Here is a 22,374-nt window from a genome sequence, read left to right as displayed (position 1 = left end):
CGAATGGTGTTTGTGGTTTTTTACGAATACCAGCCATTTTTAAGTAATAAGCCCAATATTAAGGAATAAATAAACGAAAAAGTAAAGCCAAATGACAGTTAAGGGTCAACACAATGCAAAAATAATAAAAAAACGACATATGATAATTTTAATCATGAATTTATTCGAAAATATTTGAGTGTACGATGACTTTTGTGGCATGTTATTTCTCTGTCTCTTAGTTTTCTGACCCATTTCAAAAAGGAGATCCGTCAATATTTTGAAGAAACCAATGGTTTGTATTTAGAATGACATAGGAATGATGTGAAAAAATATTGGACTTCATATTCGAATTCAGTTTCGAGTAACTTTTGTTTTACTAAAAAATTTCAAAGTGTACGAACACTTTTGGGACCCACTGTATATACTAGCTGACCCAGCCACGCGTTGCTGTGGCGAAATAAATAGATTAAAATAATCTTTTACTCATTATTTTGATAGAATGAAATTAATATTTTTAATAGAGCTTAAAATAGTATAGTCGACTTTAAAACAGAGGAGATTGATAATGAGCCTGTTTCAATGTAAAAACAATTCATAAATGTTCCTGGAAAATAATGGGCAACTGCTGTGGCCAATTTCTGCCATTATCCTGTCTAACCATTAACGTTTTCCGATAAAACTCAGTAACCTTCCTAAATTAACTCAGAAGCCTCCTGAAAAATTCAAAGATCTTCCCGCTTGAAATTAGTCGCGTTCCTGGAACTTTAGTTTAAACTTAGGTAGTTATAAAAAAAAAAGCTTGGCACCTTTCTGATTTATTAAGGAAGTTCCATAAGCAGTAATGCAAACATAGCCAAAGCTTAGCCAGAATTGCAAGCAATTCTCGAGAATTTTTACTCAGTAATGGTACTCAGTACTCAGTTTCGAATTTTTTTTTTACAGTGCAGGCTGAAGCAAGTACTTATTGAATTCAGTAAGTACTAACAAAATTTTGTATGACAAAAGCACTATACTTACGCTTAGTAAATTTTGCAAGTATAACTTCGGCAAAAAAAAAAAAGCAAAATAACTTGGAAGTGATTGTAAATATCGAAACTGATTGTAAAATATCGGAATGTAGAAACTAAGCGTAAACCACTATACACTTTTTGATTCTACACTACATTTTATTCATCTCAGCTTTCTCTATGGTTTGTAATCAATAACTTCTTTAACAAAATACACTAATTAAATTAAAAACATATAAAAATTCAATTTTATAATTTTATCAATGAGGTAGATAACATTGACTCTTCAAATTATTGTTTCTATTGTTTGAAAACTGAAAATTAGCTAAGCACTAAGTTGTGCACAATGTTATTATTGCTTAACCTGTCTTTTGCTAATACGAAAGGTATGATAGCTCTCCCACTTGTGAGTAGACGATATATATGATTGCCCATAACAGAAACATGTATGTTTCAAGTCCAAACCGAAAGTACACATTGTTTGGTCTTGAGAAATATTTATGGTCTTTGCAAAAGCTAAACGAATCGGATATTAAAGTCTTCCAAATGTGTTTCAAAATTATGACGCTGTTAATGGATTACGTGGCAACACAAACATTTCTCTTTTAAACTTTACCGTCAAAATTGTTGACGTTTTATGAAGAAACGTGTACCGTTGCATAATCTAGATGGATTTAAACTGTGAAAAAGAATAATTGGTGAACCAATTTTCAACCGGAAATCGTCTAGTGGCATTCCTGGTATATCCAGAGAATTTAAAAATTCAGTTGGAATGTTTACGACTTTATTTTTATCGACAACTGTATAGCCTTGTTCAGCATCAACGGTCAGCATAATCTGATTATGATGTTTTTTCCAGCTGTCAATAATGGCTCATTATTTACAATAATTGTAGCTAAGACAGCGTCATTGCACTCTTTTCTCTCGTTGTAAATCAGTGTTAACTAAGCCGGTGACCAATCGATCAGGTGATATCACACCATAATGACTAAACAACAGCTTTGAGATTGAAATGCATAAATCTTCAATCAACACTAAAGCTGCATCATACATCTTTGGTGTAAAATTTTGATTTGAACATCGGTGTGTTTGTTTAATTCTATGGAGTACATCTTCAAGCATAAAATTTATATAGTTTCCCCGAAGAAATGATGATTGTGTTGGATATTATCAAAATCATCTTAAACAGTTGACGAATACTGTTTCTCGTTATGCAAAACCTGCATTAGAAAATGCAACTCCCAATGATTGTGTGCTACCAATAATTACAATTCGTGAAATACATCGTGATATGTACTAAACACTCGACAAATAACGGTCTGCAAATATTCCCGTCTGTTCGGGAATGTTTAACGAAAACAAATGCAAAAACAACATTCACTTTGTTTTGGAAGCACAGTTTTGTTTTGGATAACGTTTTGGTCCCAATGTCTTGGCTTTAATTTTTCATTATGCCCGAGATTGATGAATGTTTTGTTCTTTGTTTGCGTGGCTTCCATGATTTTTTTGATTTTACTCAAAACTAAAAACAATTAAGTAATGTCCTGGAAAAAAAAGGGCAGTGAATACGGTGAATTTCTTCAGAGAAAGTGCCAACTATAATGCTAAAAGCATGGCGAAATGTAAGACAGACTTGCAAGCAAATACCACAATTCTAACGCGCCTACGATTTCTGCGGAGTTCCGGAATCCAGAGCCTTATTTACTCCTTCTGGGAGCTTTTAGGCAAAGGTAAAGGAACGCAGTTGGCCTAAAGTCGATACACTTAATAAATACGCTCAGTTAATCTTTAAACTGGGAACTAAATATATATATATATATATATATATATATATATATATATATATATATATATATATATATATATATATATATATATATATATATATATATATATATATACATATATCCATATATATATATATATATATATATATATATATATATATATATATATGATATCGATTTATCGTTTTCTGAATTACCTGCAATTAAAATACCATCAATTTGTAAAAATCAGAAAAATAAAGTATTACTAGTCTTTTTCTTTCTCTATACACACATATATACATTCTCATATATACATATCCACATCCTTAAAGTTTTAGAAAATCTAATCTGCACACTGGACACACGTTTTACGTACCAGAAAACGCATAAAATGAGCTACAAAAAAAATTATTTTCTGGAAAACAGGAAGAGATCCCATGCTGCTTTCTTTTTCATAATGTTTTACAAATAGCCATGTACCATAAAATATGATAGGTTTTTTTTTCCTAGTGATGCTGTTTTGAGTTAATTGCGATCAAAAAAGCACAATTTTTGATAATTTGAAAAATATCAGGGTATTTTTCTCCTAAAAAAAATTAAACCTCAAACAAATTTTGTGCTATTTACTCTCTTCATAGTATAAACTTTCAGTATATGTTACAATTTTTTCGCGGGGTGGCTTTTTGGGGGAAATAACGCAGGTTCAACTTGCGCGAAAACGGATAAAATCCATACTTTGCGACCCCTTATCTGAAGAAAGCAACAACCCCCAACCAAAATAACTATGAAGTCATCATCACTAGATACAGAACAACCAATAAATATAAACATAACCGTGGGGTCGTGTTTCTGTAAAGAGCTAAAGCGCACTGAAATGCGACTTTTAGAATTTTTCTAAAAAGCGTTGCAAAACGTCAAACTTGGGGAATTTTTAACGAGCGAAAAAAATTTTTTGGAAATCTAAAAATTTCAGAATGTTTACTTCTCATGACCTACTTAGACATATAAAAAGATTATAAAAATCAAAAATGGTCACTGCCACACCTTGTCTGAACTTCAAAATAATGGCTCTTAAAATCCTTTCTTGTCGGCTGAATACGTGCCAGGGTGTGTGTAGCATTGGTGCCGGAATGCGATTCCGCTACTGCTTTTTCAAAAAAAAAGCAACTTAAGTTTAACTTCTGAATTTGATTTTCTTTTTTGCGCTAAGTACCCTTTTTTGATGCAGTTATTTCTTTATACTGTGTATCCTCGTTTACGTGGAAGATATCTATTTTCGCAACCGTTGGTCCTAGATGCATACTTAAATTGCAGAAATGCTCAAAATAAGGTGAAGAGTAATGATATTGAAAGTTGAAGCGAAAAAGAAAATTAGTGAAGAATGTCGAAATCTAACTTAATATGCGGACCCTAGGTTCCCTAAGTTATATTTGGAGAAATATTCTGCATTGGAAATTAATGAATTTAGTATCAGCAGATAAGAAAGGGTTAAAAACTTGAGAGTTAAAAGAAAAAAAAATGTAAAAATAGCTTTGAGTGAAATTGACTCTAAAGATCATGAATGGATAATTCTTGAAAAACTCTTCCAGTTTAAACCCTTTTTTTTGCGAACCTTTTCTTTCAACCCTCTACCTTTTTTCTTCTTTTTTACTACTTTTTTTTTAACTCTTTTTTCGGAACCTGAGCATAAATTGACTACTCCAGTCGAATTCATTTCCTAAAAATTGTTAAGTAGCTAATACAATTTGAAAGTAGTTTGTAGTCGCTATAGTCGTAGTTGTAGTAAACTACGTGTGTAAAAAAAGTAGCTGTAGTTGCTGTAACAAAAACTATGTAGGATTTTTTTTTTTTTTGATCACTTCATCATATAATCCATCATATGCATTCATCAAGCAACTGTTCACTTGGAAGATAACGTACGTAGCCTATCTCATCCATTTACAAGAGAAATAAGGAATCGCGATCTATCTCCAAATAATTTGTTTCATGGTTTAGCCCATAGGTCTAGAAGCACAACTCCGTAGCAGCAGCAACTGGCTGCCATTGAACTCGTGAAGTAAACGTACTCGCCTTCGCCCGTACGTTGAACTTGTCCGGGCAAAGACGTAGCCTACGAGAATGAAACCACTGATTTCGGACATAGCCCATAGCCGGTACCGGCGGCATGGATGGTACCCATCTCTTGTTGTGTATTTAGTTATACATATCATATCTATGGTATAATCACGATGCTTCCTGTCCATTGAAGAGTTTTTAATAGTGTTTTCAGAAATCAAATTTCTGCACTTGCTTTTCAATTTATTCTTTTTTTGAAATTAGAAAATAGCCTTTTCTTTTTATTATGAAATCCTACAATAAAAAAGAAAAAACTATACATAATAAACATCTTACTTTCAACGTTTACCTTTTTTTTTACTTATGTTACTTTTTTTTTTTCCGAAATATAATGGCCATACCCATTGCATTTAAATCTTTGCAGTTTTTATTCCAACCGAAAAGAAGTCCTTGTTCTAAGTTTCCATAACTATGAAAATGGCCTTATAGTTATTATGATCTTTAACTTAGCAATTTCTTGAAACAATGAATCACTGCAAGTCCAAGAAATTATTGAAGTTTAGCTGAAAACAAAAACACTACGCCTTAATGGGTCAACCTCCAGCTTTCCTGAACTCAAATGGTCTCCTTAAATTTCTAAAAGATAGATACGGAATTCGTAAAATGCAATGAATGATTAAAACAGTAGAACAATATCTTTTGATGATAGGCAAGAATAGGGATGAATAGCGAAATCTTGAAGGATAAAGGTTACTTATCTGTTAATCAAAGTGCGTGTCATATTCTCTTTATGCGCCAATAAAAGCTTGCAGTTCAATGAATGGACCGTTAGAGGAGATGAATCACTGAAGTTCAATATTGAACAATACGGCATAGCATTCATTGTAGCAGATACATATATTTGGTTGAAGGCAATCAATTAAGTTGGCCATTCACAGAAAATAAATTTTGAAAGATGGTTTCAATGGATTTTAAATAGCAGCCGTTTATCATTATTGAAGAGGTGTCTCATTAAAATTGCTCATACGTTAAGTGTAAAATGTAATTTTAAGTGTTTAGAAAAGTGTGAAATTACAACATAGTCTCCATTAATTTCTTGTAATATGAAGAACTTAAACGAGGGTAAAGATGTTGGGCGCAAATGGTAAATCTTCACCGCTTCCGTGGCTGATCAATTTTAAAAGCTGCTTTCTGGTGTTGCTGAATAACTCTCTGACAAGAGCAGATGGGGCGTCCCGCCATCCTCTTGATCCGAAGTGGCGACGATTCTCTTTGTTATCATTTCATCCCTAGTCTTTGAGAAGGTCTCAATTTTTAGAATCTTAAAATATGTGCCATTTGGAATATTCTGAATAAAAGTAGCTTCAGTAGTTTCAGCACAAAAAAGATGTCTCGTTCACTATGATTTTGGAATAAAGTTTTTTTTTCTCTTTCAATCCATTGAATTAAACCTTTGACTGAATATTCCTAAAGAATAAAAGAAACCTAATACTACATCATGATATCTTTTCAGAAACTGCACTCAAACATTCATTTTCAAATACTTAAATTTATTGACATAAGAGGTACTTTTGAGAGCTATTCGACCGGTCATAGGACTTCGATGGTTTATATTTACCGAAAGTGAGAATAAGGGTACGGCAGACACGTTTATAAACAAATTAGCAGAGAGGATTAAGCTTCCTTTTTAAAGCTGCCATTTATTCTTCTTCAAATTGAAGAAAACTGTCACAACATGTTTTATGATTTATTTAAATGTTGCGACATGTTTTATTATAATTAACTCATTCTTATACCTTTTTTTTAAAAAAAAGAAAATACCCTTCATTATTTAAAATATATTAATCTTGCTTTTACATTATATGCATAAAAAGTCATGCGTTAAATGACAAATAACCAGATTTTAAGAAGATTGAATTGGAAAATCTATTGAGTTGGTTCCTTTTTCATGTCCGTTTCAAAATAACTGTCGCTTTTTTGCCGGGTTTTAGCAGTTTGGAATGCGACCTTGTTATTTCTTTGTTACTTTTCTGGCACAAAGGCATTTATTCAGCTTTTGTTATGAATATCATTTACTAAATATATCGATATCGTTCTATAGAGAGTAATTTCGCAACAATTGGGAAAATTTGAAGTACAATTCTCTGAAATAACGTCGGTAGACTAGAACAGGTTTTTCGGGTTAAATTAGTGAAAAAAAAAAACGAATAAAATTTATGAATCCAACTATAAAAATATCATGTTGTTTTGAAGAAGTACGAACTAAATATTCCTCATGAATTTTTTTCTTTAAAAGCCTCCATGTTCAGACAGAGTGGAATCTTACGTTGGCAAACGCCATCTCAATTCGTCATAAAAAGAATCTGATCTTCCTTTTTATCCTACGTAGGAAAAATTGGTAGTAAAAAAAATACGGAGCGGGGGGAGGCTGTTTTTAGATTAAGCATACCTTAGAACTTCTTGGGGAAAGTATTTTAATGCGTTTTTGCCTTTTATATCCAAGAATGAAAGTTAGAGAATAGACAAATACGTCCTACCAAGAAATTGCTGAATCTGCTTATGGCAGTAAATTCGGTTGACTATATGTGTGTACAAAAATGTACTAAAGTTCCTAATCAATGATGTAATAAGTAATTGGTCATTGCTCTGTCGAACAATGAGAAGTGTTCGGTCTACTGTAGTACTGTACTGGTCCTTTAATTGATGTTCATATTCTGTCAACATTTATGCAACACACAGCAAATATTTCTGTAACTGATGGGTGGATAAAAATGCCTCTTCAAATTCAAATTCCATAAAATTTTTATTATTTTTCATTTGAAAATGTTCTAAAAGAGATTAAATACAAATGGCGTAGCGAAAAATAAATGTCACGGATTTGAAAGAATTAGCACACGTAAGTAAATTCACGAAATCTCAGAGAAGTTGCTGTTCTATTGCTTGACAGTTTTACGTATATACTACATCTCAACTTCGATACGGAAGACTTGTTCCTGTAAATATGTTGCAGAAAAACAGCGGGCTTAGTACACTCTGGCTCAAACAAGTTGACATCCGACCAGTTCAGGCTTAAACGATGCCATTTGTTAAAATAGAGAAAAGGAGTTGTCGATAACGATTGTTGACACTCTGTCAATCTAAGAATATTTCAAGCAAACAAAAATAAGCTCGTCCAAGCTCAAAGATTTTTTACCTGATCATAACTATACTAAACACAAAGAAGGATACAAGGGAGGGGCGATGGGGACGATCACCCGTCCCTTGAGGGACCTTGCACCGGAAATTTTTCCAAATTGAAGTTCTAAAACGCAAGTGTTGGTCAATTTTGATGACGTTAAGAAAATTAAGGAAATTGAATTTTCGAGTTTCGATACACTCTTCCGGAATTATTACGAAATTGTAGTTCTAAAACGGAACTTTAGAGCACCTCTTTCAACGGAATAGGTTTGGGGACCCCCTTGACTAAATCACTATATTTTAGTTGTTTTAGATAAAAATGCTGCGGCAGCCCCCCCCCCCCCCTCAAGCTTGTGTGATCGGATACGTAGTAAAAGATAAGTTAGAAAATCAACCGCACCCTCCTTGAAACATTTCTGGATCCGTCCTTGACTATACAAGGCTTCAATGGCTTGCATTTACCAGGAAAAATAATAAGAATACTACCGACATGTTTATTACCATATAAGCAAAAATACTCTTCCTTTTCAAAGTTGTCATATTTTATTCTTCACATATAAGACCGTAGACTAAAAAGTCGGTACTGTCCGTTCTCGAAAGCCAAAACTAGTACTTGCACTCGGGATCGATTCCATTTTAATAAATTATTTTCAAATAAAAAAAAGAACCGACTTTAAAAAACAAAGAGGGAATAAAAAATAAAAAATAACTGGTCATAGAATGAAACCTGTGTAAGTAGACCACTTGCCGTGCACTACTTTAGTGGTCAACTTAAACAGGTGGTCAATTTATAGAGGATGAATTATATGATATAGATCTAATTTTGTGCCTGAAAGTAAAGGTCAACTTTGACAGGTGGTCAACTTTACAGGTTTTACTGTACTAACATACGATTTTCTACTCAATCGTATAAATCAAATTTATTTTACAATTCCTGTCCAAAAATCAACTAAACTAAACACCCAATTATAAAATAAAGAATGATTTTAATTACTATACGATGAATTATTTCAATACCTAACTAATTATATACGATTAATAGTCACTTGAAGTAGTAGCCTCTTATACTACCTAACGTAACTGACAACCCTCCAAATCCTGAGTTAAACACTAATTTAACAAATCGCGAAAGTCTTTAAAACTAAACCTACTCAGTTACGTTAGGTAGTAGTTTATAGGAGACCAGACTTCAAATGGTTATTAAAAATTAAGAGATCGTACATAATTAGCTAGGTATTGAAATAATTCATCGTATAGTAATTAAAATCAATGTTTATTTTATAATTGGGTGTTTAGTTTAGTTGATTTTTGTACAGGAATAGTAAAATTAATTTGATTTATACGATTGGGTAGAAAATCGTATGTTAGTATGACCAATTATTTTTTACTTTTTATTCCCTCTTTGTTTTTTGAAGTCGGTTCTTTTTTTATTTGAAAATAAATTATTTTCACGTAATTTGTGTCACGTAACTCGTGAAAAAAGTCGCATTTCTCTTCACTTGGCCACGTTATAGATAACACCACACTAGAAACAGAGTATCTACTGTGATATTGTATATATAAAGATCAAAATACTACTAAAGCAAAGATACTAAATGAATTTCCTGTTTGCTTCAGAAGAGTCTTTATTAAAAATTTTGCGATATGACTACTAATGATTGATACAGGGGAGATATTTAGGATAGTATTCCCCCAAAGCAAGAGCCCCCTAAAACGGAAAAATACCCCTCAAAACACCCCCTTGCCCTTAAGGGGCTCCACTGATTAATAGTAATGTTTTATGGTTCTTTCTTTAACACTGAGTAAAAAAAAATAATTTTGTTCTTTAACAATGGATATTATATTTAATCGTTTAATTTTGAAATTAAATGAAATTTATTGTTTTTTGCTCATAACATTTTTTTAACGAACAAATATGGTGAAGCAAAGGTTCGGAACCTAAGTTAGATCACTTCTATCCATTAAACCAAAAACCATAAAAATCGTTTCACTAAGTGAGACGCTATGAATTTACAAACAACAAGGCGCGAGTATAAAATTTGAAGAGATCCCACGATTTCTCCAGGATCCTTCATACCCGAACTCGAAGATCATTAGACGACCAGTGGAAGTATACCGTTTCAAATAGAAAAAGAATTTTCCTAATCGGTCCAGGCGTCTTTTAGTAATCGGGGAGCATAATACACAAAAAGTTCCAACAGAGTCTGTTAATTAGTATTGCCATAACTGTAAATTAAACTAACGGCGTCATGAAATATTAAATCTAGAATACTTGTCAAACTTCAGAAATTGGACACCACTTACGATATATTTAATAAGGAATATAAATTTAATCGTCGGAGGGGGCGGGGGGGGGAGAACTTTTGTCTTCAATTCCCCTTGAACTAAACACTAAATATATTTAAAAACTGAAATAAAAAAAACAAACTTTAATGATTAAATGAAGTTATTTATTAGCAAAAAGAATTTTTATATTAAATTAATTCAACTATTTTCGTAGCAAAATACACCTAATTTACTGATTTGCTACATGAGTAATAAACACATTAGTAAGACTATAGTTAAACTTATCAGGCGGCTCCGTGAAAATCAAACATCCCGATGCGTGAGAGTTAAATACTGTTCAAGACAAGATTCCTCCGTCGAAAAAAAATGCACCGTTCAAGCTAAAACCACGTGACCTGTGAGTGACGTATCGCGCAGCTGACGAAAGCTGGTCTACGTAGCCACACCTTATGAAATTTAGGTTTCTTTGATTTCTCCAGGACCCCTCATTAGATCCAGAGAAAATTAACATGGGACCATCTGGAAAGTATACCCTTCCAAACAAAATAATAATAATAATAATAATTTTTCAAATTGATCCAGTATTCCTGGAGCAATACGAAAACATACATGAAAAGTCGCAAGAAGAAATCATAACCTTTTTTTTTTGAAGTCGGTTAAAAAGGGGGCGATCCTTTTCCACGCTACTTTAGAGGAACTGCTGAACACGTTATTTTGCATCCTTTTTCGTCTGGGTTTTCTCCCCTATTTTGATAACATCAGAGCAGACCTGACTCTTGCGCAAATTCGCCTGGGGTTTCGACTAAGGAAAACAGACAGTAGTTTGGGTTGGATATGTATATTTTGTTAAATCAAACTTACCGAAACCGGTAATCATCAAACTTATCGGAGAGCGAACAACGCAACAGAACGGTATATAATCTTTCAGCGCGTACGCCATAACTGTACTTTCTAATAACATAAACAGGAAAACGGACTGGAAGAAGAACTGGATGAGCACAGCAACTGCCACACATAGTTTAGGACTCGCAGTTCTGCATTGCTGAAAGAAGAGCAAAAGCGATTGCAAATGGTGATGAAAATACAGATTACAGTCAAAAGAAATAGTACACATAAACATTATTATGATCGTCCTAGTCTATCCCTGATAAGAAAAGATCTGCCCTTAAAAGAGTTTACTTCTTCACGAGAAGAACATGTCGTAATTATTCAATTTAGCTGGAATTATTCAAGAGGAGAAATTATTCAATTTGCAGGGAGTTGGGTTTGCATTAAAGTTCGTGATTGACAAATGATTTGTTACATCTCTCACTATTTTTAATTTTAATCTTATGTACTAGGGCGGCTTTTTACCCCTTGAGTGCTTAATTTTTTTGAATGGAATACTGTTTCAGTTCACTATGTTCAGAGATGGAACGGCTATTCATTCTTTAGAATGAATTCTAAATAATAAATAATAATTTAAAACGACCTTGTTTTTTTTTTTTTTTTTTTTTGCAAAGTCAGCAATTTCTGACTAATGTCTTTAAATCAAATAGGTCCAGAACTATATTGATTGTAAAATGTTCCATATTTTACATTTCTTTCATGGAAATAAATTTTCTCATAGTTAAATCCAATGTTTGGTATTTATTAACAGTCATTCGGGTGATTTTTTTTCCACAAATGAGCACAGACAATTACACCGATCAAAACGTATGAGTGGTCTGACACAAATTACTGTTAGAATCGTCTACAGCTGAAATAAATGCATATTCAAAAGGAGTTCCAATATGATTACATGCGTTATGTTTTCTATATTTCACTACTAAACTCTAATCGTCAATATTTTCTTTTCTTTTTTTTTTCACAAAGAAGATTTTTAAAAATACACTTACATCATCAATGCTATAAGATTGAACTGTGGAAACAAGTATGCATAAATAAGCTCCAATTGTCCCAAGTTCTGCGAATATTTGAGCTAGGCTATCCAAGAACAGGACCCTAAATAAATATTAAGATCAAGTCATGTCAATGTCAGTAATCATAAACTTTCATAGTTAATTTATATGTTTGCTTTCAATGCAGTAACTGATTCATTGCCATACTTATTTAGGTTACACTTTTAGTTTTCTGCTTAGAAGTTTAAAACAATTAATGTTATTACTAAGGCGCAAATCGCGAGTTTTCTTAAATATATAATCATAAAAGTTGGCTTGCATTAAATTTTCAAGTTCAAAAATATGGAAGTGGCATTTTTTGTGCGGGAGGGGGGGGGGGGAGATTATCACAAAAATATTATTATGTGATATTTATGTACTCCGCGTGAAAGGTATAAAAATATCATATGACAAACAATTGAGTTGGCTTTGGGGTCATGTCATAGTTAACTTCTTTCGAGTATGTTTTTAGACAAGAATCACAAAACTCAAAATTTGAAATGTAGTAAAATAACATAACAGTACGAAGATTGATCATAAAATAAAGTTCCCTTCAATTTTACTAGTAGAAAACATTGTATATTCTCCTCAAAATTCATATCGTTGGAAAGAAGATACTTTGCTCTATTTTTATGCATAACTGCCTACTTTTCTACGCATTTTTGTAAACGTTGCTCCAATTTCTGTCTATCAATGCCGTAGAACTCCACCGCTAACCCGTTGAGGAAGTGTTTCACCTCTTCCTTGACTTCGTCGTTGCTCCGGAAACATTGGGTTCCCAAGTGCTCCTTTAACGAAGGGAACAGGTGATAATCACTAGGCTCGAGGTCCGGACTGCAAGGTGAGTAGGGTTAAACTCGGACGAAATGCACCTCTGTCAACTGACGATGAATCTCCACGGGTGGAGTACTTTGGCCGGCAAAAAGCGAAGTACCGAATGAATCTCGCACTTGGCGGGATCAACAAGGAGAACCTCCATCTTGGACGGTTGCTGAAACAGGACTGATCTGCACGACCAGGGGAGTCGCGAGTAGGGCCTTGTATCTTCACCTCGTACAATCCCGTGTGGCCGGGGCTCATTGGGAACCTGATTTATATCAGTTAAAGGAAAATAAGCCTAAATAGATATATAAAATGTGGGGAAAACGCAAACACACACAATGCATGCTTTATTAACTTCTCAATTTAAAATGAATAACGTTCTGAAGTTAATAACAGCCCTTCAAAAATCATGTATATCTATAGCTGGGACAAGCCTAACCCGGCAGCATTGGGAAAGCTACGCAGATCCTAATCACAGCATTACGACGCTGTCAAGTTAGGTTTGCCGCGACTATAGTTGTCTTTCTGAGGCGCAACCACGGATCCAAGTAAAGGGATCATGAGCTACTCTTAAAGAAATCAAACATAATCTGAAACTGACTCTCGAGTACTTCATTTCAGGTAAAATTTTGGGGGAATATCCCAGACTTCTTCCCATTTTCCACCGAAGATTACCCGCATACCGAACAAGATCCCCCCCCCCCCCCTCCTACTTATTTGTAAGGTCATGTTTGAATTTAAAAAGAAAACCTTCAAAATCAGAAACTGAATTCTATTTAGCCTAAGAGTAGGATACAGAACATAAAGCGAAGTTGCAAAATTTTTCCTCTATAAGTAGAAAGTTTAGCTATTGATCTTGAATGAGGTACTATAATACCAGCTAATTACACTGAATTATATATTTAAGAGCACATACCTGGTTGCGATAAATACAAACACAGTAAAACAGCTACCTAATATCACAGTAATTGAGCAAGAAATTTTCAGTATTGTCATAGTACACCAGGAATCCTGAATAACACAGAACAGAATCTTCTTAGAACAAAGGAAAATAAAACTTTTAAAGCAAGCAATATTTTGTCCCAATGTACATTAGGGTGTCCCAAAAAAAATTAAAGCCGTTTTTTTTAACGCATACCCTTTTATTTTTTTCCTTTTATATCAAAATCGTTGCTAGAAAAGTTTCATGCAATTTGAAGCACAGTAACCCGTGCCGACTTGCTCCTAAACGTGTAGTATTCCTAAGCAAGCGAACGCAGGCGACGCGATACTTTGCGAAGCTCAAAACAGTTGTAAATGGTGCACAGAAAACAAATCAAAGCAGAAAAACAGATGCTGGGGACTTATCCGTGGCAATGTGCAAAACGTTAAACGGGTCAGTACGAATACTCTGATCAGTGAGCGCAGTATAGTTCTTCCACAGTGAGCGAAACATGGCAGTGGAATTGCGCAGTTCAATAAAAAAGAAATTTTTAATAGTAGTCGCAAAACATCAAATTCTTCTTCTTCTTCATCAGCACAACAGCCTGGTGCAGGCCAAGGCTTTCTCCGTCTGCTTCCTCCAGGCGGTACGACACGTTGCCAGTTTTCTCCACCTGTTCACTCCCAAAATTTTAAGGTCCTTCTCAACACTATCCAGCCACCTTGTTGCTGGTCTTCCCCTTCTCCTTGTACCCTCAATCCTTGAAAAAGTTAGCTTTTTAACCGGGTCCAGATCTGCACGCCTAAATACATGCCCCAGCCATCTGATTCTATTGGCTTTAATTACTCTTAAGATGTTGGGTTGTCGGTATTTACGGTATACTTCAAAGTTATATAAACTTCTCCAAGTGTCATTTTCTTTTACTGCTCCAAAAATTGCCCGAAGGATCTTTCTTTCAAAAATGAGAAGTCTATTTTCCTCTGTTTTATTAATTGCCCATGTCTCACTACCGTATAAAATGATCGGTCTTATGAGGGTTTTGTATAGGTTTATTTTTGTATTAATGGAAAGGAGCTTAGATTTTAATTGGCTCTTTAAGCCAAAGTAGCATCTATTTGCCATCAAAATTCGATTTCCGATTTCAACTTTAAACTCATTCTTACTGGTAATAAGTGCACTCAAGTATTTAAACTGGGTGACTCCTTCAACTTTGCGAAGCTCAAAACAGTTGTAAATAGTGCACAGAAAACAAATCAAAGCAGAAAAACAGATGCTGGGGACTTATCCGTGGCAATGTGCAAAACGTTAAACGGGTCAGTACGAATACTGTGATCAGTGAGCGCAGTATAGTTCTTCCACAGTGAGCGAAACATGGCAGTGGAATTGCGCAGTTCAATAAAAAAGAAATTTTTAATAGGAGTCGCAAAACATCAAATTACGGGCTCAAAACTTCCCTCCAACGAACAAGTTCTGTCCATCCAAGTAACCATCAGTGGAAGTGCAAATCTCGCTATTCAGGAATGAATCATTTTTTGGGAAAAGACACGCATTTCCACCAAATTGTTGCCAAATTGTGTGAATAAACTTAAAAACCTATATCAAATTAGGAGAGACTTACAAAAAAATGCAAAGAAGAATCCAAGCAGCGCCAACTAGAATTTGTGAGTAATTTAAAAAATTTATTTGATATTGCACATGTTGATGCACTTCAGTTAATCAAAATGGAGGAAGAAAGGATTTTCTTGCAAGTGAAACAAGCATATCAGAACCTGAAAGAAGAGTACCAGAACCTGGAACAAGTATACCAGAACCTGGAACAAGTATATCAGAACCTGGAACAAGTAAATATGTAATAAGGAGCTGTTTTATTACTCCAAAAATAGTTGCTGCATTGGACAAGTGTCAGTTAAGTATATGAAATTATGTGCTTATTCTTGAAGCTACTATCGACGCACTTGGGTGTAACATTGATAAATTTCCGATAAGTAAATCTGACGCACTTGGGTGTAGCATTGATAAATTTCCGATAAGTAAATCTTTTCAATTCAAAGAATTCAAACCGACGACGAGCAGAAGGAGCGCGAGGAAAGAATAAAAGCTTTGAGTGCTCAAAAATTGCTAACCTATAGTATTCGCTAACCTATATTCATATGGATGTAAGGAACAACTCATTGCTGTGCATAAGCTGGATAATTATACAGGAAAAGAACAGGCACAGGCTGTTTGGAAGGCAGTTTTAGATTGGAATCTCGAAGAGAAAGTTCATATTCTCTATTGTGATACTACAGCTCCCAATATAAGTCATTATAATGGTACTAGCGCCCTTCTTGCGCAAAAATGTGATAGAGAAATGCTTTCCTTTGCTTGCCGCCATCATATATATAAACTGGTATTAAAGGCAGTATTCGAAGCGAAAATCAAGCAAGTCAAAAAAAGCCCTGATATTCCACTCTTCAAAAATCTCAGAGAGTCTTGGAAAAACATCGATCCTAGTAAAATACAGTGCTATAGAGGAGCTGCGGGGTTGTTTAGAACTGTACCCGAACTTGAAAATTTACTTGTCTTTTACCGTGCTAAACTTACAAATGTAACGGTCAAGGATGGCTATCGAGATTTGATAGAACTGTCTATCACGTTTTTAGGTGGAGATACAGAAAATAAGTTTAAAATAAGACTACCGGGAGGCATATAAGCTACCTTTACTCCTGTTCGGTCATAGGAAAATTTCAGGCCCTCTCATTGGCTCATTCGAGTGTCAATCAAAGCATCGAAGCTGTGACGTACTGCAATGTTGCTAGTCCTCTCTCGCAGTGTTTCAGGTTTGTAATCTGCTAAATACGAATAAGCATTTATAAATGAGATCTTTAATTGAATGTTGCTGACAAAAGCAGTATTATTATTTCCAATCAATTTCATCCTTTGCAAAACAAATGAAAGCTTTTATTGAGAAGCTATGCTTCGAAATAAAAATAGGTGGCGCCATCTTTAAGCAAAAAATGTATGCTTTACGACATCGTTTTAATTTAAATTGAAGTTATTTTAAAAATAATTCTCATTGTAAATTATTTTGTTAATGGAAAAGCAAGTTCCGCAATTTTTCATATTCTAAGTGATATTTAATGCAATTTAAACAACTCTTCTTAAAGAAATGATTACCATTTAAATTAATAACAAATACTTATTTTGAATAATTTTATACATGCTAATTTCTAATATAATTTGCTCTTGTGCCAGTTTATTTCTAGCTAATTTCTACTGAATATGAGTTAGCATCCGAGAATAAGACTTCCAATTGAATATTGAGCGAGTCTGGCGAACACATCCTTCTTTTCTCATATTAATTTCATAACTAATAAAATAAAATAATGCTCTGCTTTAAAAAAAAAACATGTAAAATACATAATTAAACGAATAAATAGCATTATCTTTAAGCACAAAATGACTCTTTTGAAGAAGGTACTATTGGAGTTTAATTAAGCTCATTTGTCAACTAATTCTCAATGTAAGTTTTTTTAATTAAGCAGCGAATTCTTTATCTTTTAATATTCTTCATAATATTTAAAGTTATGTAAAAAGGAATAGATAATTTAAACCCTTGAATGAAATAATTGAAAATAACATTAAAAAGCAATGTTTCTTAATGTAAAATTATATATATGTTATTTCAAGTCAAATCACTTTCAAGTCAAACTTTCAGAAATCGCACCCTTTGACACCTTAAATTCATTTTTTATTTTGAAAAAAATTTATCACGCACAATTGATAAGGCAATTCAAGAGAATTACATGCAGTTTTATTTACTATTTAACTTATAAACATTTGGGGAAAAAAAAGTTTCACAAAATTCTAAAATTTGAAAACTCAACCATTATTGAGAAAATTTTGAAATCAATATTATGACTTTTAATGTATTGTAATAAATACAACTAAATATTTTAGACTGGGCCCATGAAGAGATCAGCAGCTGCTAAATATTTTCAGCAAAATTAGCAAAAAAAATTTCCTTTTTTTGCTGTACTGCTGATACGACCTTCGTGGTTTCATGAATAGTTCTGAAACCATTTGAATGTAATCATTCAATTACATTAAATATCATACATTGATTGAAAAATTTTTTAAAGTATTAAAAAAAATTAAATTTAAAATCTTGTGAAAATATTTCTTTTTTTGAAAAGTGTCCAAACTTAAGTTGTCTTTGAAACAAGCTACTTTACAACTCTGTGTTTCTCGTAGAGCTTGAGAAGTTGAAAATTAGGGTGAGCATACTTTCATAATTTCCATTATTTTCCTTGATGTACATATTTTATCAGTAAAAGTGTGTGTGTGTTACAAAACTTATTTGGTTCGGAATCGTTTTGAAACTGTTTTATGAAAATTTAATTTCTCTTCATATAATGTGGAAGAATTACTACTTTAATAATACTATGGCTTTCTAGTCCAGTCACATGTACTTGAAAACCAACTGGGAACTAATCATAATTTATTCATATTGAACTCACATAAAAATAAAGTAAATATTGTAAAACAGATGTACATAATATATCAGTCAGATACAATGTGAAACAATAGATATAGCAACGAGAAAGAAAAGCTATACGATAAACAATTTATTTACTTGCACAAGAGCAAATTATATTAGAAATTAGCATGTATAAAATTATTCAAAATAAGTATTTGTTATTAACTTAAATGGTAATCATTTCTTTAAGAAGAACTGTGTAAATTGCATTAAATATCATGTAGAATATGAAAAATTGCGGAATTTGCTTTTCCATCAACAAAATTATTTACCGTGAGAATTATTTTAAAAATAAACTTCGATTTAAATTAAAACGATGTCGTAAAACATGCATTTTTTGCTTAAAGATGGCGCCACCTATTTTTATTTCGAGGCACAGTTTCTCAAAGGCAGCTTTGATTTGTTTTGCAAAGGATGAAATTGATTGGAAATAATAATGCTGTTTTTGTCAGTAACATTCAATTAAAGATCTCATTTGCAAATGCTTATTTGTATTTAGCAGCTTACAAACAGGAAACACTGCGAGAGACGACTACCAACATTGCAGTACGTCACAGCTTTGAAACTTTGATTGACACTCGAATAAGCCAATGAGAGGGCATGAAATTTTCCTATGACCGAACAGGAGTAAAGGTAGCTTATATGCTACCGGGAGCCATGCATTAAGCTCGATGGATGGCTCAAGCGATTTACTCCCTAAAACTATTACTATTTAGTTCACGACTAAAATTAGATACGAAGGAAAATGAAGCATTGTCAGATGTCGGCTTATTTGTAGTGACGATATACGTGAAACCATGGCTTTTCAATGCATTTTGGAAGTCAAAGCACTCAACAAAGATTTGTGCTTTCTGAAATCTTTGAAAGCGTACGAAAATATGGACCCAATTATCTCAAAAGCTGCTCCACAAAAAATCATCCTACATTTATGGTATTTATCAGACGAAATAGCCGTCTAAGCTCCTTTTGATGATGAAGCAGAAGAAGAAATAAAATAAAAAGGTGACAAATTTATGTAGAAAAGTCTTCCCGACCCATGAGAAAAAATACATTCCATCGAAGCTAGATCTTCGTGGTTCATTGCAGGGGCGGCAAATAGGGGGTGCGAGAGGGGGGCGATTGCACCCCCAAATTTTTCACTAAGAATAATATAAAATGGTAAAATTCAATTTAGATAACTTAGAAAATCATTTGCCTGAATTTTCAGAACAGAAAAAACTGATGGAGGATAAGTGTTTGCCTTAACTAAAGAAGTAATCTCTTCATATGGGTTAAATATTTCAAAATTGAGTAATCTATGTTATGACGGAGCATCTTGTATGAGATACCCGTACAGTGTAAAGTCTGTGCAATTTTTACGCGTAAATTCCATGTCATTTTACATAAAGTTTTATGCTCATATTATAACTTAATGTTCAGCTAGTAAGTGTTCATTGACGCCATGTGCTAGAAACACATTTTAGCAACTCGGTGTATCATTAGCTTTCATGGGAACTTTTTGTAAAGATATGCTATTTTTGAAAAACATCTCACATCAAAAAATACTTTCACATCAACAAATGTATCTTGAGGCTCTTTACTTGACAATCTCTGAGTGACACAACATGGTCTTCAAGAGTTATAAAAGCCCCCTGGAAGAATTACTGGAAAGCGACCTTTTCATTGATAAAAAATTTGATGTCATTTTAATATGTATGCCTTTGTCTGAATTTTTTGTTTACTTTATTTATACTGCGGAGCGTTTTTTTTTTTTTTTTTGATAAATGCTACACTCTATCATAAAAATTTTAATTCGCTAATCTTAATTCTTGGATTGACAATTCAAAATCCTAGTAATTCTCGCATTAATGCATACTTGAACCAGGTGTGGAACTTTGTGACAGAACTTTTCGTAACAGTTTTTAATGTATGCCAATGTGGAAGAGGTGACAAAACCCAGATGAAGTTTTAGTCAAAATATTAAATCAATATTTTGAATAAACTGATCAATTCAGTTTCTCAAGAAATTGAGACAGGATTTAATGAGATATATTTATTATTGGTCTTAACTTCAATATTATGTAGGTTGGTTATAGAAAGCGAAAAAGAAAATATTACACTTATAAGTAATAGCATGAGGGAAGAGGAATTGTTTTGTGAATTGTGATTATACTTTTTAATGACACAAAATAAATACTAGCCTATTTAAAAAGCGTTCTTGGTTATTTTAAAGAGAGGAATCTAAATAAAATGTGCTTTTTTGACATAACTTTCTTGCTTCCATTGTTTTTTGACTGTTTCAATCAGGTCAGTCATTTGAAAGATGACTTCCTTGATTAAATTGAAAAACCGATGTAAATAAAGCACAAATTTACGCGAAAATACAGCATATAGCTATTTTAAGGCTACCATAATGGAGCCTCTTCATCGGTGTAAAAAACTACGCACACAACCAGAAAGTTGCAGGAGAACTGAACGTCAACCAATTTTGACTTTCGTGTCTCAGGAGGTTAGAGAATTGCCTTCGAAGCGCAATGAGGCAAAGCAAGACCTTCCTCTTTAGCTATACTGGCAATAAATTAAGTCATTGGATATTGATTAACTATAGTTACAAAATTTTCTGTTCTTCCTGACTCCAAAAATGGCAGATTAAAACTTTACTAAAAAATAAAACTAGTACCGAGATATTTTGTGAGATAACTTATAACAAAATAAATTTAAAGCTTCGGTCGAAAAAATTTTAATTGTTCTTTACAAACCTAATTATTCTTAACATTAAAACCATTTAATTATCAGTTCTTGTTAAACAATATGTATTTTATACCGTTCTGAGGAAATTCATGTTCCAGAAACTCAACCCCCCAAACGAAATGCTGAAATGCCGCCCCTGGTTCATTGTATGGTAAGCTTTGCACACTGATTCCATCTAGTTGTTCAATTATTCATTTATGTCGTGCATTTGTTACCGGTTATTTTATTATTTTGCAGAGATAACAGTTGATGATTTAATATCAGCAAAAAGCCAGTCATTGTTCACTTGATTTAAAAACTGATGATAGTTTTCTCAACGAGAGTCCCTCTTTATGGGTCAATAATACTTCATTCCTTAAAGCGAAAAAGAAGGTCTCAATGCTTAGAGCAGTAAACGATGTAGCTGAAAGAGCGGTAAAAATGATGCAGGACTTTCATGGTTTGCTATCAGCTGATGAGGAGCTAAAACAATTCGTGTTACATTGCGTTCGAGAGAACCGGAAGATTTGTTTTGATTGCAAAATGCAAACATTGAAACGAAAATATGTGCAGTGATGTTTCTTGTAATGTAATATTGTTGTAAATATATGCTTTAAAGAAATTGATGTCGTGTGTAGTAGGGAATTATACAATTAGCAATCTTCCCACTGTAGTAGCCATACAGGATTTCAGGTCTAACTTTGACCGCAAGTCGGCACGGATTCCCGTTATTTAATTGCAATAAAAAAATTTTCTGATGTTTGTGAGGTGAAAAGGAAAGAATATGGAGAGTATGCGTATTCGATTTCTAAAATTTTTTTTTCTCGCCATTATATCTTGGGACACCCTAGTGTACATGACTAAATATTTTCTGCTTTTTAGCAGTAAAATAGTAGAGTACAATAATCATAGTATCTTAAAAGTATAGGGCAAAAAAAAAAATGGAAATCCAAAAACGAGAAGTTGATGGTTCGCTAAAAATGTATGCTTTCTAAGACAAATTTTCAACGAATTAAAAGCAATTAATCTGTGCTTTTAGTCTTTCGTTACTTGAGAATAAATGCTCCATATTAAGTAAAATTATTAACTACAACAGAGGCAGTTTGTTTCACGCCTAGTTTACAGAACTCTCACAGCAATGTTTCTCGGTTATTTCTGGCATTCCATGCGATATTTTACTGCTATTTAACTACATTTTTTAAATTAA

The 22,374-nt window shown here is 33.3% G+C and overlaps 1 protein-coding gene across 1 annotated transcript in view; it reads right to left on the bottom strand.

The window, feature by feature from the left end:
* The window catches only part of LOC129216555 (uncharacterized), a 78,335-nt gene that overhangs the window by 6,529 nt on the left and 49,432 nt on the right, over window positions 1-22,374 (bottom strand). Inside the window, exons 10-12 of the mRNA XM_054850770.1 lie at window positions 13,934-14,052; window positions 12,154-12,259; window positions 11,138-11,318 (exon numbers count right to left, since the gene is read on the bottom strand). Of these exons, the coding sequence (XP_054706745.1) occupies window positions 11,138-11,318; window positions 12,154-12,259; window positions 13,934-14,052 (406 nt within the window). The remainder of the gene's footprint in view (window positions 1-11,137; window positions 11,319-12,153; window positions 12,260-13,933; window positions 14,053-22,374) is intronic.

The sequence above is a fragment of the Uloborus diversus genome, chromosome 2, assembly GCF_026930045.1.
Source record: "Uloborus diversus isolate 005 chromosome 2, Udiv.v.3.1, whole genome shotgun sequence".
Taxonomy (NCBI): domain Eukaryota; kingdom Metazoa; phylum Arthropoda; class Arachnida; order Araneae; family Uloboridae; genus Uloborus; species Uloborus diversus.
This window is presented reverse-complemented; position numbering and strand designations above follow the sequence as displayed.